This window comes from Micromys minutus (genome assembly GCF_963924665.1).
Source record: "Micromys minutus genome assembly, chromosome: 7".
In the NCBI taxonomy this organism is placed as follows: domain Eukaryota; kingdom Metazoa; phylum Chordata; class Mammalia; order Rodentia; family Muridae; genus Micromys; species Micromys minutus.
The window spans coordinates 75,071,139-75,090,544 of NC_137976.1; the positions used below are offsets into that span (position 1 = coordinate 75,071,139).

The 19,406-nt window shown below is 37.2% G+C and overlaps 1 protein-coding gene and 1 pseudogene across 2 annotated transcripts in view; one reads left to right on the forward strand and one right to left on the reverse strand.

The window, feature by feature from the left end:
- Window positions 1-457: 457 nt before the first annotated feature.
- Window positions 458-19,406, reverse strand: part of UBE2V2 (ubiquitin conjugating enzyme E2 V2) — a 35,940-nt gene continuing 16,991 nt past the window's right edge. The window contains exon 4 of the mRNA XM_080918808.1: window positions 458-1,792. Within this exon, the coding sequence (XP_080774934.1) occupies window positions 1,646-1,792 (147 nt within the window). The 3' untranslated portion in view covers window positions 458-1,645. The remainder of the gene's footprint in view (window positions 1,793-19,406) is intronic.
- LOC308422574 (E2F-associated phosphoprotein-like) lies at window positions 8,371-9,189 on the forward strand (annotated as a pseudogene). Its single transcript has one exon. The product of its transcript is annotated as an E2F-associated phosphoprotein-like (transcript).

A 19,406-nucleotide genomic window follows, 5' to 3' on the forward strand; every position in this document is an offset into this window, starting at 1 on the left:
TGTTTAATTAATGAAGTGTTGACTTTAAAAAAAACGGTTAACTTTTATAAAAGTAACCAAGATAATCCAGTAAACTAGTAATGCTTTTCCTTTACTTTCCTTATAGGCAAAGTTTGAACATCTGATTTTTTTATTGACAATCAAACTTTGTCAATTTGATAAAAGAATAAAAATGAACTTTCAACTTCAGACATGTATTTGTGAAAGTGAATGTGGAGTAGATAAAATTAACTGTCGCTGGTCTTAGAAGAGGGACCAATGAGATGGCCCCGCAGTGAAGGCACTTGTTCACACACACGGTACTTGGTGATCAGAGTTCAACATCAGGAACATAAAAGTGAAGTCAAGAACCAACTCAAAGGTAACCTCCAATAGTGACACACACACACACACACACACACACACACACACACACACACAAAATAACAAAAAAATTAAAGATAGGGGAGAAAATGTCTTCAATTCAGTCGATTGTAATGAACCAAAAGCTTCATAGAAAAATAAAACTGCCACAAAGAAAAAAGATGAGCAAGTACTTGAATAATTTGTAGTCTGTAACTATGAAAACTGCTAAAATGCAAAGATCTCTTTGAATAATAGCTTTGATGAAATAAAATTTGAAATGTAGTAACTGAGATACCCTTGTGCAAAGTAATTAAACTGAACATGTAAGATAAGAAGACAAATGCTCTGTAAATTCCAAACAAGCATATAAAATAGAATTCCAGTGAAAATCTTTGATATTCTCTCAATATTTCTTTTTTTTTTTTTCTTTAAATGCAGTCTTATGTACCAGCCCAGGCTGGCCTGGAACTTGCAATCTTCCTGCCTCTGCCATTACCATGCCTAGCATAATAACCCCAACTTTGCTACCGTGATATGGTTACTATAGCAAATATCTGCGTGACAGAAATAGCACAGTCTCTGAAGACACATTCCATATTTTATTTACATTTTAAGACTAACTTTCATCTTAAAATCACATATCCATACACCTATTTCCTTTTTGTTGACTTCACTTCTAAGCATGTTTTATTAAACAAAGACTGTAAACAAATTACCATGTCTGTTACATGTAACAAACGGGAACAGCTTTTAACAGAAACACAAAACCCCAAACATCTTTTTTATTATAAATACAGGTATGAAAACAATCCTGAACCTATTTTTGATGCTAATAGTAGTCAGCACCCACACCGCTTCAAGAATGACCACAATTGGTGACTATTCATTACATCTGCCACTTGAAACAATTCCAGCTGCAGCTCTGTGCGAGATGGAAAAGCCAGTTCTGCTCCTCCTTCCTGAGACTTTACTTCTCAGAAAAACAAAGGTGTCCATGGCCACCTGGCACTCTTGCCATGCTTCTGTCTGGGAAACCTGAATTCCATTTTGAATACTTCAGGTTCTTGTTTAAATGACAGTGCTTTAAGAAGAGAAAGAAAAACTGTGCTGAGCTTCTCTTGTTACCTGAAAACATAATAGGTGTACATATATTAAATATGCTCTGACAGCTGTCCAGGTCATGTTTACTGGCTGCAATTCTTTTACTTAATGTGTGGGTATTTTGCATGGTGATATTTAATCAAGACATAAACATGAGTAGAAGGTTGCTGATTTAAGACAAGTTTGAGATCCACTAAAATTAGTTGCTGTACGTCTGTCCTTCTGGTGGCTGTGGAAGCTTCATATTTTCTTTGGACATCATAAGACGTCTTAGCTCTTGAAGTACAACTTTAATGCTATAGGAATTTTGCCATTTTGCTAATACGGGAATGCTCCGTGCATCCACCTGAGAGAAGAAGAAAAGAGAGACAGTTAACTACCAAGTGTAAAGCACTGCAGAGCCACAGTCTGACATAGCAGGGCATACTGGAGATTAAGACAAATCTACTGACATTAATCAGAACACTCCTTTCTATTACTAATAAAACCAAGAGGAAGAAAAAGGTTGAACTACTACTTGTAGATGACACAATCTTGTATACAGACAACTGAAGAACAACATTAAGAAAACTAGTGGAGGCCAGGAATGGCGGTGCACACCTCAGTCCCAGCATTCAGGAGACAGAGCCAGGCAGATCTCTGTGATCTGGATGCCAGCACAGCCTACACAGTGAGTTACAGGCCAGCCAGGAACACCTTATCTCAAAAACATGGGGGTACAGACAGGAAAGGAGAGTGGCTGAGAGGGCGGAAATAGGAAGAGGAAGGGAGAAGAGAGAGAGAAAGGAATCAGGATGTAGAGGGGCAAGATACCAAGGCTAGTATTATCATATCATCCACTTTTTTAAAAAGCTGAATTTCTATATATTTACAATGAATCTAAAAACAACAATTAAGAAGGGCTAGAAAGATGGCTCACAGTTTAAGAGCACTGTCTCAGAAGTCCTGAGTTAAATTCCCAGCAACCACATGGCTCAGAACCACCTATAATACAATCTGGTGCCCTCTTCTGACCTGTAGGCAAAATGCTGTATACATAACAAATAAAATGGAATACTATTTACAATAATAGTAACAAAATTATAAGATCTATGCACCAGAAACTGGAATATTATTGATAGAAACAAAACAAAAGGCCTACATGGAACAGAAAGTTACAACTTCACACGTGACAGTATTCTTCATGTTGAACTATGGAAAAAAAATGCCTATCAAAATTCCAACCTGTCAGGGATGATGGCATACTTCTGCAATCCTCAGCACTCAGGAAGATTAGGACTGTATTGTAAGACCTTTAAAAACACGTTTTCAACTGCCCTGTGTGTGTGTGGGGGGGGGGGTGTTTGCTCTAGAAATGAATAACCTAATCCTAAAATGTATATGATTAGAATGCTAGAAACCAAGAACAATATGAAAAAGAAAAGTTCTTACTTCAAAATGTTACAAAGTTACAGTGTTGCTTACAGAAAGATAAATACAATAAACTGGAAGCACAGAATATTTATAGAAGTAAAAAAATTAAAATAGTCCATAAAGTAGAAGAGTTAAAATGAGGAAACTATTAGGAGAAAATATGAGTCAACTTTCATGATATAATTTTTAACAAGAGTTTCTTAGACATAATATCTAAAGCAGATTTAACAAAAGAAAATACAAACAGACCATCAAAAGCAGAAATGTTTGGCCAGTCTATGACCACACATGCCTGTACTCCTAGCTACTTGAAAGGCTCAGACAAAAATCAATTGAGCTAAGAATTTAAGATCAGCTTGGGTGATCAGACCTGCTGATCCAGAATCAATAGCCCAAGAATGCCCATCAGAGGTCTCCCATACAGCATCATCCAGGTGAGGCCCCCTTGCAGCACTTACTATAACAGGAACATCCAGAAACTAAAGACAACCATAAGGCTAAAGGCCCTCGAATGAACGCAATCAACAAAAACCAGGGCAATATGACACCTTCAGAGCACAGTTACTCCACTACAAGTTCTAGATGTGACAACAAGACAACAGAAACAGAAGCAATTAAACAACACACACACACACACACACACACACACACACACACACACACACACACAGACTGTGGGAACCCTGGAGATGGAGAACAGAAACAACAGATGCAAGCATCACCAAGAAAATAAGAGATAGAAGAATCTCTGATGTAAAACAGAACAGAAGAAATTGATACATTTGTGAATGAAAATTTTAGATCTAAAATATTCCTGACAATAGAACTAAAAGTTGGGTCTTTGAGAAAGTCAACAAGATAAATAAACCCTTAACCGAACTGACCAAGATACCGAGTATCCACATGAACAAAACCAGAAATGAAAAGGGGACATAACAACAGACACCAAGGAAATTCAAAGAATTATTATGTCTTACTTCAAAAGCCTGTACTCCACAAAATTGGAAAATCTGTTTTGTTTTTAATAGTTTGGGGGGCAGAATACTGAAATGACACCCTAGTGACTGTCCTTCCCCCTTGAGCAGGCCTCTGACCCTGGAGTACAGAAAGGCCCCAAGCTTATGTTTCTTGTTTACACAAGACATAGACAATGCAATTATTATACATGCAAGATATTAACAGTGCAATTAGGTTCTCTTAGATGCTATAGCTGAGTTTGTTTTATAATTATGTTTGAAAATGAAGTGAAATTATCTCAACTGTTTCATAGCTTAGTATCTTGGGGTATGTATAGATTATTGTGTAATGTACAATGTTACAACTTTCTCATCTCAAAGCTGAGTACAGCCTAGGCAAAGGAGTTTCCTTTTCCCTTGTCAGCCTATAGCAGCTGTACCGTGTTCTCTGTCTTTGTGAATCTCAGAGTTCTGGGTAGCCTGGAAGTAGAAGCAGTAACCATGGCTTATTGGTGTTAATTTAGCCTTGAAGTTTCACACACTAGAACAAGGAACTAACCCATCCTTAGAATGACCTTTGCCTAAGTAACAGGTCATTCTAATAGTTAAAGCTAGTCCACTAGCTGACCAGATTCAAAAGTAATGAGTATTTTCTTTCGTTTACTTACTTATTTGGGGGGAAAACTCTTTATATTTATAAGGAGATAATATGAATACATAGTTCAAAATAAAATATATAACAAGATATGTAGTCAAAGTCGTACTATTATTATTGTTTTCCTCTGTTCTTGTTCTCGCCTGCTTTGTCTCCCTCTTCCCTGGGGAACCTCTGCTGTCAACATCTCCATGTTCATCCCAGTGGTTTTAAAATGCAAGTCCATGAAAAAAACTTCATCTTTTTTTTTCTTAAATTACTTTAAAAAGAAAGAGATACATGTACAGATTTTATAAACATTTTTGCATAAGACTATATGAATATATTTGTCAGTACCTGATTCTTTTAAAGGTTTGATAGTATGCACTGAAATCTTACTAGTTACCATAAACATGAAGTACACGTAGAACAAAATGTACCATGAAAATATTCAAACTTTCGTTGGTGTGTATAGATTAGACATAATGATTTTTAAATACCAAAACTTGCCACAAAGCTATCTTCTTACCTCTTGAGTTATTAATAATTTAAGGTCTAGGTGTACCTCACTCTGAGTGGGTGCTACACACTTATTGTTGTTTTATCTAAGAACTGAGGCTTACACTTTTTGGCCTTTCTTTTTTTGAGCTTCATATGATCTGTGAGTTGTTTCTTGGGTATTCAGAGCTTTCTGGGACTAGTATCCAATTATCAGTGACTGTATATTATGTCTGTTCTTTTGTGATTCGGTTACGTCACTCAGGATGATATTCTCTAGATGCATCCATTTTCCTAGGAATTTCATATAAAGTCATTGTTTCTAATAGGTGAGTAGTACTCCATTGTGTAAATATACCACAATTTTTGTATCCCTTCATCTACTGAAGTACATCTGGGTTCTTTCCAGCTTCTGGCTATTATAAATAGAGCTGCTATGAACATTGTGGTGCATGTGTCTGTTGTATATTGGAGCATCTTTGGGTTATATGCCCAGAACTGGAATAACTGGGTCTTCAGGTAGGACTATTATGTCCAATTTTCTAAGAAACTGACAGACAGATTTCCACAGTGGTTGTACAAACTTACAACACCACCAAGAGTGAAGAAGTGTTCCTCTTTCTCCACATCCTCGCCAGCATCTGCTGTCATCTGAGTTTTTGATCTTAGCTAAGCTGACTGGTGTAAGGTAGAATCTTATGGTTGTTTTGATTTGCATTTCCCTGATGGCTAATGATGTCAAGCACTTCCTTAGATGCTTCTCATACATTCGATATTCCTGAATAGAGAATTCTATGTTTAGGTCTGTACCCCATTTTTTTAATAGGAATCCAACTTCTGAGTTCTTTGTATATATTAGATATTAGACCTCTATCAGATGTGGGATTGGTAAAGATCTTTTCCCAATCTGTTGGCTGCCCTTTTGTTTTCTTGACAGTGGCCTTCGACTTACAGAAACTTTGCAATCTCATCAAGTCCCATTTCTTGGTCCTTGGTCTTAGAGCACAAGCCATTGGTGTTCTGTTCAGGAATATTTCCCCTGTACCTATGTGTTCTAAACTTTCCCCCACGTTCTCTTCTAATAGTTTCAGTGTACCTGGTTTAATGTGGAGATCTTTGATCCACTTGCACTTGAGCTTTGTACAAGGAGATAAGAAAGGGTCTATTTTCATTCTTCTGCATGCTGACTGACAGTTGAGCCAACACCATTTGTTGAAGAGGCGGTCCTTTTTCTATTGAATGTTTTCAGTTTCTTTGTCAAAAATCAAGTGATCATAAGCGTGAAAGTTCATTTCAGGATCTTCTATTCATTTCCATTGATCTACCTGCCTATCTCTGTACAGTTTATAACACAATTGCCTTGTAATATAGCTTGAGGTCAGGGATGATGATTCCTGCAGATGTTTTGTTGTTGTTGAAGATGAATTTCAATATTCTGTTTTTTTGTTATTCCAGATGAATTTGCAAATTGCTCTCTCAAACTCTATAAAGAATTGAGTTGGAATTTTGATGCGGATTGCACTGAATCTGTAGATTGCATTTGGTAAGATGGCCATTTTTACAATGTTGATCCTTCTAATAGATGAGCTTGGGAGATCTTTCCATTTCTGAGATATTCTTCAATTTCCTTCTTCAGAGATTTGAAGTTCTTGTCATACAGGTCCTTCATTTGCTTAGTTAGTCACACCAAGGTATTTCATATTGCTTGTGACTATTGTGAAGGGTATCTTTTTCCTAATTTCTTTCTCAGCATGTTTGTCCTTTCAGTAGAGGAAGGCTACTGACTTGTTTGAGTTAATTTTATATCCAGCCACTTAGCTGAAGTTGTTTATCAGCTGTAGAAGTTCTCTGGTGGAATTTTTGGGGTCACTTAAGTATACTATCATGGCATCTGCAAATAGTTAATTTCTGATTTCTTCCTTTTCAATTTGTATTCCTTTGATTTCCTTTCGCTGTCTAATTGCTCCGGCCAGAACTTCCAGTACTATGCTGAATAGGTAGGGGGAGAGTGGGCAGCCTTGTTTAGTCCCTGATTTTAGTAGGATTGCTTCAAGTTTCTCATCGTTTAGTTTGATGTTGGCTATTGGTTTGCTGTATATTGCTTTTATTATGTTTAGGTATGGACCTTGGATTCCTGCTCATTCCAAGACTTTTAATATGAAGGTATGCTGAATTTTGTCAAATGCTTTCTCAGCATCTAGTGAGATGACATTGTGTTTTTTTTTCTTTGAGTTTGTCTATTTGATTGTGTTGATGGATTTTCAATATTAAACCATCCTTGCATGCCAGAGATGAAGCCTACTTGATCATGGTGAATAATCGTTTTGATGTGTTCTTGAATTCGGTTTGCAAGAATTTTGTTGACTATTTTTGCATCAATGTTCATAAGGAAAATTGGTCTGAATTTCTCTTTTCTTGTAAGGTCTTTGTGTGGTTTAGGAATGAGAGTTATTGTGGCTTTGAAGAATGAGTTGGGTAGTGTTCCATCTGACTCTATTTTGTGGAACAGTTTTGGAGAGTATTGGTATTAGGTCATCAATAAATGTATGATAGAATTCTGCACTGAACCCATCTGGTCTTGAACTTTTTTTGGTTGGGAAGCTTTGGATGACTGCTTCTATTTTTTTTTTTTTTTTTTTTTTTTAGGTGTTATGGGATTATTTAGATGGTTTACCTGGTCTTGGTTTAACTTTGGTATCTGGTATCTGTCTTGGAATTCATCCATTTCCTCCAGATTTCCCAGTTTTGTTGAGTATAGGCTTTTGTAGTAGGATCTGATGATTTCTTCACTTTCCTCAGTTTCAGTTGTTATGTCTCCACTTTCATTTCTGATTTTGTTAATTTGGATACTTTCTCTTTGTCCTCTAGTTAGTCTGGCTAAGGGTTTATCAATCTTGTTAATTTTCTCAAAGAATTTTGTTGATTCTTTGAATGGTTCTTTTTGTTTCTATTTGGTCAATTTCTGCTCTGAGTTTGATTATTTCTTGCCATCTACTCTGCTTCTTTTTGTTCTAGAGCTTTCAGGTGTGCTTTCAAGTTGCTAGTGTATTCTCTCTCCAGTTTCTTTTTGGAGGCACTCAAAGCTATGAGTTTTCATCTTAGTACTGCTTTCATTGCATCCCATAGGTTTGGGTATATTGTGCTTTCATTTTCATTAAATTCTATAAAATCCTTAATTTCTTTATTTCTTCTTTGACCATGCTATTGTTGAGTAGAGCATTGTTCAACTTCCATGCATATGTGGGGTTTCTGTTCTTTGTTGTTATTAAAGACCAGCCTTAGTCCATGGTGATCTGATAGGATGCATGAGAGTATTTCAATCTTCTTATATCTATTGAGGCTTGCTTTGTGACCAACTATAAGGTCAATTTTGGAGAGGGTGCCGTGAGGTGCTGAGAAGAAGGTGTCTTCTTTTGTTTTAGGATGAAATGTTCTGAGGATGACTATGACGCTTATGCGGTAGAAGAGCTGAGCGAAGAGGAGCAGGCTCTGAAGATGAAGTGGATGTGCTTTTACATGGAACCCTGGACCAAAAACGAAAACTCATCCAGGAATGTCTTACTGGAGAATGTGAATCATCAAGTGAAGATGAATTTGAAAAAGAAATGGAAGCTGAACTAAACTTGAAGACAATGGAGGATAAGTTATCCTCAATGGGAACAGGGTCTTGCCAAAGTGGGAGGAGTCACAACCAAGTACTATGATGAGATATATTTTGATTCTGATTCTGAGGATGAAGACAAAGCAGTTACCAAGAAAAAGAAGACAAAGCAAGACAGGATTCCAACAAACGATGAGTTCCTGTATGATCCTGAGAAAGATAACAGAGACCAGGCCTGGGTTGACACGAAGAGGAGGGGTTACCATGCTTTTAGATTGCAAAGAGCACATCAGAAACAACAGCCTGTTCCAAACAGTGATGCTGTGTTTAATTGTCCAGCCTGTATGACTACCTTGTGCCTTGATTGCCAGAGGCATGAATCCTACAAGACTCAGTATAGGGCAATGTTTGTGATGAATCATTTTATCAACAGAGAAGAGGTTCTAAGATACAAAAATCCAGAAAACAGGAAGAAAAGGAGGAATGCTAAGAAGATGGGGTCTAATCCTGAAGATTCCACAGAGAGAGAAGTGGAGGAAATCTATCACCCTGTCATGTGCACAGTGTTCAACTGAAGTGGCAGTCTATGACAAGAATGAAGCCTTTCATTTTTTTTTAATGTTTTAGCAAGCCATTCTTGAACAATGTGACAGGTAACTGCCCTGCTAAGTGTATAAGGAAAATAAAGAGAAAGGAAGGAAGGAAGGAAGGAAGGAAGGAAGGAAGGAAGGAAGGAAGGAAGGAAGGAAGGAAGGAAGAGAAAGAAAGAAAGAAAGAAAGAAAGAAAGAAAGAAAGAAAGAAAGAAAGAAAGAAAGAAAGAAAGGAAAAGAAATGTTCTGTATATGTCTGTTAATTCCAATTGGTTCATAACCTCTGCTAGTTTCACTGTGCCCCTGTTCGGTTTCTGCTTCCATTGATGAGAGTGAGGTATTGAAGTCTTCCACTATTATTGTGTGTGGTACAATGTATCTTTTGAGCTTTAGTAGGGTTTCTTCTATGAATATAGGTGCTCTTGTATTTGAAGCACATGTTAAGGATTGAGAATTTATCCTGATAAATTTTTCCCTGTAATGAGTAAAAAGTGTCCTTCCTATCTTTTTTGATAACTTTTGGTTGAAAATCTACTTTATTCTATATTAGAAGGGCTACTCCAGCTTGTTTCTTGGGGCCGTTTGCTTGGAAGGTTTTTTCCCCAACCTTTTACTCTGAGATTGTGTCTGTCTTTGTCTCTGAGATAAGTTTCCTGTATGCAGCAAAATGCTGAATTCTGTTTATGTATCCAGTCTAATAATCTATGTCTCTTTATTGGGTAATTGAGTCCATTTATGTTAACAGATATTAAGGAATAGTTACTGTTTCCTGCTATTTTTGCTTTTAGAGGTAGAATTCTGTCTGTGTGTCTTTCTTCTTTTGGTTTTCTTGCTTAGTTATTTTCTTGCTTTTTCTAGGATGTAGTTTCTCTCCTTGTATTGGGTTTTCAATCAATTATTCTTTGTAGGGATGGATTTGTGTTCAGATATTGTGTAAATTTAATTTTTTCCTGGAATATCTTTGTCTTTCCATCTATGGTGATTGAGAGTTTTACTGGATATAGTAACCTGGGCTGACATTTGTGTTCACTTAGTGTCTGTATGATGTCTGTCCAGGATTTTCTAGATTTCATAGTCTCTGTTGAGAAGTCGAATATAATTCTGATTGGTCTGCCTTTATATGTTACATGTCCTTTTTCCCTTACTGATTTTAGTATTCTTTCTTTGTTTTGAACACTTGTTGTTTTAATTATTATGTGTCAGAAAGAGTTTCTTTTCTGCTCCAATCCATTTGGGGTTCTGTAGGCTTTTTTTGTGCTTAAGGTCATCTCATTCTTGAGGTTAGGGATGTTTTCTTCTATGATTTTCTTGAAGATATTTACTGTGCCTCTTAGTTGATATTCCTGGCCCTCTTCTATTCCTATTATCCTTAGGTTTGGTCTTCTCATTGTGTCTTGGATCTCCTGAATGTTTTGGGTTAGGAGCTTTTTGGTTTTTGCATCTTCTCTGACTGTTTTGTCTATGTTTTCTATGTTGTCTTCGGCCTCTGAGATTCTCTCTTCCATCTCTTGTAGTCTGTTGGAGGTGCTAGCATCTGCGACTACTGATTTCTTTTTTAGGTTTTCCATCTCCGGGGTTGTCTTGTTTTGTGTTTTCTTTATTGTTTCTATTTCCATTTTCAATTCCTTCATCTCTCTGTTTGTGTTTTCCTGTAGTTCTTTAATTTTTGTGTTTCCTCTTTAAAAGCTTCTATTTGTTTATTTGTCCTCCTGTACTTGTTTAAGAAAGTCATTCATGTGCTTCTCAAAGATCTCCATCATCATCTTGAGGTATGATTTCAAGTCTGAGTCTTCTTTTTTAGAGTGTTTGGCAATCCACTACTTGCTGTGGTGGGGAGCTGGGTTCTGATGTTGCCAGGTTGTTTTGGTTTCCATTGCTTAAGTTCTTTCATTTTCCTCTTGCCATCTTGTTATCTGTGATTATACATGGTCTTGATGTCAGTGATTAGCACCTGTCTCTCCTGTGGATCTGAGGGCCCATGGGCTCAGGAAGAAATTTGCTTCTAAGTGTTCGGCTTTTAGTGGGCAAGCAACGAGTTCTGGTAGCAGTGACTCAGCTCTGTCTTTGTGGGCTCAGGTGTGGGGAGCTCTTGTGAGGCTGTTCTCGGAGATCAGCCCTCTGCCCACAGGTGCTGAGTATTACTGGCAAGGACCAGGCTCTTTCTCTAGACCAAAACGGACCGTTTTCCATATAGCACAATATTCTCTGGTTTCAGAGCACTCCCAGAGTGCTCTCTCCCTGGGCCTTTATGCCAGGCTCCCCTCTGGTCCAGGTGTAAGAGGGCCTGTAGAGTTTAACTCCAAGCATGGCCTTTCCCGGACAGACCCCAGTTAAAATTGGAAAGTCTTAATGAAATGGTTTTCTAGACAGATACCACTTACCAAAGTTAAGTCAAGATTAAGTACACTGTTTAAATAGCCCTAAAACCCCTAAGAAAATAGAAGCAGTCATTAAAAGTCTAACCAAAAAGAACCTAGAGCCAAATGGTTTTAATGCAGAATTCTAACAGACCTTCAAAACATAGCTAACACCAATATTCTTTAAACTGTTCCGCAAAATAGAAACAGACAGAAAACTGCCAAACTCATCCTATAAAGCCAAGTCACCCTGATACATAAATCACACAAATTCTCAACATAAAAAGAGAATTTCAGACCAATTTCTCTTATGAACATTGATGAAAGAATACCCAAAAAGATACTAAAAAAAAAAAAAGAAAGAAAGAAAGAAAGAAAAAAGAAAAAAAAAAAAAAAACTTGCAAAAGGAATAGAGGAATATGTCACAAACATTATCCACCATGACCAAGTAGGTTTCATCCCAGGGATGCAGAGATAGCTCAGTATACAAAAACCTAACCATATAATCTACCATATAAACAAACTGAAATAAAAATAAATCACATGATCATCTCATTAGATGCTAAAAACCCTTTAATAAAATCCAACACCCCTTCATGTTTAGTCTTAGTGGGATTAGGGATACTAGGTACATACCTAAACATAATAAAAACAATATACAGGAAGCCAATAGCCAACACCAAACTAAATGGAAAGAAACTTAAAAGAATTCCACTAAAATTAGGGACAAGACAAGGCTGCTTCCTCCCTATCTATTCTATATATACAGAGGCACTCTCCACCCTGTATATTCAATAAGTACTTAAAGTTCTAGCTAGAGCAAAAAGACAACTAAAGGAGATCAAGAGGATACAAACTGGAAAGGAAGAAGTCAAACTATCAATATTTGCAGATGATATAGTAGCATTTATAAGTGACCCTAAAAATTCTACCAGAGCACTCCTACAGCTGATAAACATCTTCAGGAAGTGGCCGAATACAAAATAAACTCAAAGAAATCAGCAGCCTTCTTTTATACAAATGATAAATGGGCTAAGAAAGAAATTAGGACAATAACACCCTTCACAACAGCCACCAAAAAAAAAAAAAAAAAAAAAAAAAAACAAAAAACAAAAAAAAAAAAAACCTTAAGAGTAACTCCAACAAAACAAGTGAAAGATCTGAAGCAAAAACCTGAGGAAGATGGCAAGACCCATATTCATCATTCAGTAGGATTAACATAGTGAAAATGGCCACACTACCAAAAGCAATTTACAGATTCAAAGCAATTCATTCCCATCAAACTCCAACACAATTCCTTGCAGACCTTGACAGAACAATTCTCAATTTTATATGGAAAAACAAAAACCCAGGATAGCTAAAACCCTGAACAATAAAAGAACTTCCGGAGGTATCATCATCCATGACCTCAAGCTGCACTACAGAGCAATAGTGATAAAAACCGGAATGGCATGGGTACAGAAATAGACATGTTGATCAATGGAATCTAATCAAAGTCCCTGAAATAAACAAACACACCTATTGTCACTTGATTTTTGATAAAGAAGCCAAACCCATACAATGGAAAAAAGAAAATATCTTCAACAAATGTTGGTCTAACTAGATGCATGTAGGAGAATGCAAATAGGTTCATATCTATCACCCTGCATGAAACTCAAGTCCAAGTGGATCAAAGACCTCAGTGTAAAATTGGATACACTAATCTAATAGAACAGAGAGTATGCAATGGCCTTGAGCTCACTGGTACAGGACATCTTCCTGAACTAAACACCAATGGCTCAGGCTTTTGAATCAACAATTGATAAATGGGGCCTCACAAAACTGAAAAGCTACTATAAAGCAAAGGACACTGTCATACACAGATTGGAAAAGGATCTTCACCAACATCTACATCTAACAGAGGGCTAATATCCAAAATTTATAAAGAGCTCAACAACCCAAATAACAACCCAGTGAAAAACAGGGCATAAAGCAAAACATATCATCTGCAAATAGTGATATTTTGACTTCTTCCCTCCCGATTTGTATCCCTTTGACTTTCTTTTGCTGTCTAATTGTCCTGGTCAGGACTTCCAGTACTATATTAGATAGATATAGTGGGCAGCCTTGTCTAGTCCCTGATTTTAGTAAGACTGCTTCAAGTTTAATGTTGGCTACTGGTCTGTATATTGCTTTGATCTTTCCAAGTCTTTTAACACGAAGGAATGTTGAAATATATCAAATGCTTTCTCATGAGATGATCATGTGATTTTTTTCTTTGAGTTTGTTTACATAGTAGATTAAGTTGATGAATTTCTGAATATTGAACCATCCCTGCATCCCTGAGATAAAGCCTACTTGATCATGGTGAATGATCGTTTTGATGTATTCTTGATTTCAGTTTTTAAAAATTTTATTAAGTATTTTTGCATCAATGTGCATGAGAGAAGTTGGTCTGAGGTTCTCTTTATAGGGTCTTTGTGTGGTTTAAGTATGAGCGTAATTGTACCTTCGAAGAATGAGTTGGGTAGTGTTCCTTCTGTTTCTATTTTGTGGAATACTTTAGAGTTATTAGGAGTGGCTGAATATAACTCAAATCAGTAACCTTCCTCTACTCAAAGGATAAAAATGCTGAAAAAGAAATTAGAAAAATAAGATCCTTCACAATAGTGACAAACAATATGAAATACCTTGGTGTGACTCTAACTAAGCAAGTGAAAGACCTGTATGACAAGATCTTCAAATCTATGAAGAAGGAAATTGAGGAAGATCTCAAAAGATGGAAAGATCTCCCACGCTCATGATTTGGAAAAAAATCAGTATTATAAAAATGGCTATCTTGTCCAAAGCAATCTACAGTTTCAATGCAATACCCATCTAAATTCCAATTCAATTCTACATAGAGTTAGAAAGATCAATTTGCAAATTCACTTGAAATAACAAAAACCTAGGATATCAAAAACTATTTTCAACAATAAAAGAACTTCCGTGGAATCGCCATCCCTAACGTCAAGATATATTACAGATCAATCCTGATAAAAACCACATGGTATAGGTATAGAGATAGGCAGGTAAATCAATGAACCAAAATTCAAGACCCAAAAATGAACCCACACACCTATGGTTACTTGATCTTTGACAAAGGAGCTAAAAACATTCAACGGAAAAAGGCCAGCCTCATCAACAAATGGTGCTGATTCAACTGGCAGTCAGCATGCAAGAGAATGCAAATCGATCAATTCTTATCTCCTTGTACAAAGGTCAAGTCCAAGTGGATCATAGACCTCAACATAAAACCAGGTACACTAAAACTAATAGAAGAGAAAGTAGGAAAGAGCTTAGAACACATAGGCACAGGGGAAATTTTCCTGAACAGAACACCAATGGCTTATACACTAAGAGCAAAAATCAACAAATGGAACCTCTTGAAATAGCAAAGTTTCTGTAAGGCTAAGGACACTGTGAAGAAGACAAAATGGCAGCCAACAGACTGAAAAAGAATCTTTACCAGTCCTACATCTGATTGAGGGCCAATCCAATATATATAAAGAACTCAAGAATTTAAGACTCTAGAGAATCAGATAATCCTATTAAAAAACAGAACTAAACAAAGAATTCTCAACTGAGGAATATCAAATGGCTTAGAAGCACATACAGAAATGTTCTGGGGGAAGCCATGGCTCCAGCCTCCTATGTAGAGAGAATGACCTTAACTGGCATCAACAGGAGGAGAGGCCCTTGGTCCTGTTAAGGGGAATGCCATGGTGTTGAAGTGGGAGTGAGTGGGTGGGAGGGGTAGCATCCTCACAGAAGCAGGGGAGGGGATGTACGGGAGAGGGGGGGAACCTGGAAAGGGGATAACATCTGAAATATAAGCATATAAACTATCCAATAAAAAAGTAAATAATTAATTAATTAATTACAGTATCTTTTATGGTACAAAAGAAAATTTAAAAAAAAAACAGGGAGGAGGACTATTAGGAAAGAAGATTATCAATGGACAGGGAACTAGCAAACAAGAGAAGGCAAAAGTAGATAATTAATGAAACCCAAAGAAAGCTACTTAAAAACATTAAAAGAAAAAAAGAAAAGGAAATAAAGAATCCTAAGTGAGATGAAGATTATGAAAGAAATCAAAGCCATCTATATTAAAATGGCTGTAAAGAGATAGCTAGGTAACATTCTTGCCACTTGGGTTTATGCAACTATCCTATGCTTAAATATCCTTCTCCCTCCTTAACACTAATGCATTAAATTCTTTCTTAATACACCAACTCATCCTGAAAATGCTTTTCTGTGACACAAGTCAAGAATGCCAGGTTTCGTGTGGGGAGATGGCTCAGTCAGTAAAATGCAAATTCAAGGACCTGAGTTCAATCCTTAACACCCAAGTCAAAAAAGCTAGTCAGAGCAATGTGCACCTGTATCCCACCATGGGGGTTAGAGGGAGGCAAATCAGAAAACTAAAGATGACACCAAATGACAAGCTCTGCTTCTGTGAACTCACATGTACACACAAACATAACCAATTCCTCCCAAACATTAAAAAAGATACATTTTTAAGATGTATTTTTACTTTCTTTAAAAAAAGTTATTTATATGTATGTATGTATGTATGTATGTATGTATGTATTTATTTATATCAGTACACTGTAGCTGTCTTCAGACATACCAGAAGAGGGCATAGGATCTCATTACAGATGGTTGTGAGCTGGAATTTGGAATGTGGTTGCTGGGATTTGAACTCAGGACCTCTAGAAGAGCAGTTAGTACTCTTAACCACTGAGCCATCTCTCCAGCCCTACTTTTACTTTTTAAAAAGATGATTTATTTATTTTTATTTTATGTGCATTGGTGTTTTACATGGTTTATGTCTGTGTAAGGGCTCAAACCCTTTGGTGCTGAAACTATGAATAGGTGTGAGCTGCTATGGGGGTGTGGGAAACTGAACCCTGGTCCTCTGAAAGAGCAGCCAGTGTTCTTTAACCACCGAGCCATCTCTCCAGCCCTTATTTTTACTTTTTAAAAGTGTGAGAAGAGAGAGCAGTGTGTTTGTGTGTGAGAGTATCCTTGTAGTCTAGAAGAGGGTATCAGATCCCCTGGAACTTACATGGCAATGCACACTTATGTTGGCTCATTTTTATAACAAGTTGACAGGAGCTCATTTTATCACTTAATCAAGACACTTGATTAAGGTATCTTAACCAAGAAAATACCTCCATAGGCTATGGAGGTCATCTCTTCCCCAACTTCTTGATTGATGTAAGTAGTACGATCCCTGGGCTGGCTGGGTGAAATAAGAAAGCAGGCTGGGAAGCAAGCCAGTAAAAAGCTCTCCTTCAGTGAATGCCTCCAGCTTCCAGCCCTGACTTCCTTCAATGAAGGACTGTATTTGTGCCTCCATGTGAAACCCTGTTCTAACTTCCTCAGTGATGGACTGTCGTGTGAAAGTGTGAGCTGAAATAAACCTGTTCTCCCAATGTTGCTTTTGCTAAGTGCTTTATCAGAGCAATAGAAAACGAAGAGTAGGCTCTTAATTACGGAGCCATTGATCTCTCCAGCCCCTACATTGTGTCTCTTGAAGAGACTGAAACTTCCTGATGACCCAGATAGAGAAATTCAGGAATAATGAATGCCCTTGACTGTTGCTTAGCTATTCAACAGCTTTATTCTTCCAGCTTTGTTTTGATTTGTTTCTGGCCAGAGACTACCTTGTATTTAGCAAGTACTCCCAATGGGGAACTTGGGAATCCTCGTTATTTTCCCAAACTTCAGGTGAGGTGGGACAGTCATGACTGTTGGGGAGTACGTATTACTTTAAGGACTTATCCAATATTCTGAACCACTCTCTTGCCTGAGGTCTAAGTTAAAGTAAACCAACTCTGAAGGGACTTCCACAGCAGAAAAAGTCACTGAGCGTACATTTTGAATCCAGACCACATTAGAAATGGCCTCTGCTATGGATATATTCTGATCCTTTCTATTACTTTTCCTCCTTAAGCACATTCTGTCTTACTCATGGATGAGGAACCCTGCTCGTCTCTTCCTTGTTTTCTTACCCTCCAACTCTTCTGCTGAGACCCACTCATTTCCATAATGAGCACAGTCAACACATTTGCCATCCCCTTCCCGCTGATCCCGGTCCTTTCCAACACCCTCCTTCCTGATGTTTGGGTTTGGGGTTTCTTTATATCGTGCCTTAGGAGTGCTGACATTACAGATCTGATGCTCACTCACCACATTGGGCTTTTTTTCTTAATGTGGGTTCCAGGAATCAAACTCTCATTATCAGTAAGTGCTTTTAGCTGCTGAGCCATCTCACTGCCTGTCCCTCTAGTTCTCCAACAAATTTTAAACAAGTTAATTCAAATCTGAGAGTAGAAGAAAATAGAAATGTCTCTAGGACTATTAACATATTGTTGCCTGTGTTTATTTTTATAAGTTATAAAAATATTAAAATAAAATGTCCGATGTTTTGTGTTTAAATTCAGCTACCTGGGTATTTATTAAGATTATTTAGTAGAATTTTTTTTCTCAATTTAAAAATTGAGATGTTCAGCAATGAAGTGAACTGGCTGCTCTTGGAGAGAACAGGGCTCAGTTCCTAATATAAGAAACACTGGGTTTTAGTTGGAGAGAACAGGGCTCAGTTCCTAGTACAATAAACACTGGGTATTAGTTTTTTTCTTAAACACTGCAAAACTTACATTTATAACACAGAATTCAAATTTTTTATTTCTCCCATCTCTGTGAAAATATTTTAATACCCCCATACACACACCTGGTCAACTTTTAAAACAGAAACGCTCTGCTGCGTGCACAGTGACTTAAGCAGCCAACTCCTCCAATTTTCTTTCATTTCCTTTGCTCCAATTTCAAATGGCTCCTGAATGTTCTAATTATTCAGCCACACTTTGAACCACTGGGATCAGTGTGCAAGTTTTCCCTTCATTATTGGTATTTTTGTAAGTTTCTATGAAGAACATAAGTTGTTTAAAAACTGGAACAAAATAACATGGATCAAAAGGCAAGGTTTCTAAAGCTGGCTGAAGATGATTAGCTACTTCCTGTTTGAGCGTCACTAAAGGAAACTCAGAGAGATGGGAGCTTTCCTTGGGCCACAGGACAGACTTTAAGGGTCATGTCAATCACATCTCACACAGAACAACTAGACCAACTGTCCTTATTTAATGACTAGGTGTACTCCTACCCTAAAAATTTGAACTAGTATTTTGTGTGAGTGTGTGTACACACTCATTCACACACATATGGGAAAAATTAGCACTTATTACATCAACTTTTCAGTGAAAACCTGAAATAATGTAACTGCTAAGCAAGTGACACAGAGAATGTTAAACACTGAAAATAAGGAATCCAATTTTCATAGTTCAACATGAAGAACCTCAAATTGGTATGTTCATGATATCATACAAACTGAGACATGTTGGGAACATGTAAAGAAATGACACCTGCTAAATTCAAGAAAAGGTTACCTCTAGGGCCAAAACCAAAAGACCTTAAAGCATGATATGATGATACAATTGAACTGTATCCTAATGTTCTCCTTCACTGTAACCTCCAGCCAGATAGTTTATGAAAAAGTCACAATCTTGGTTTTAAATCTGTTTATAAATTGAAACAAAGTAATAGTGGTTATTATCCTGGCTACTTGCTTTGTAAAGGATTGTGGAAGCAGGAAATATGGCTAATCTGGTGGCGGATAGGAGGAGAGAACTGAACTCAGAAAGGTGTCCTCTGGCTTGCGTAGGAGCCTACCTGCATTTCATACACACTGTATGATGGTTTTAATTTATAAACTTGAAACAGACTAGAGACATCTGAGAAGAGAACCTCAACTGAGCACCTGCATCCATCAAACTGTCCTGTATGCAAGTCTACAGGGCATTTCCTTAATTGGTAACTGATGGGG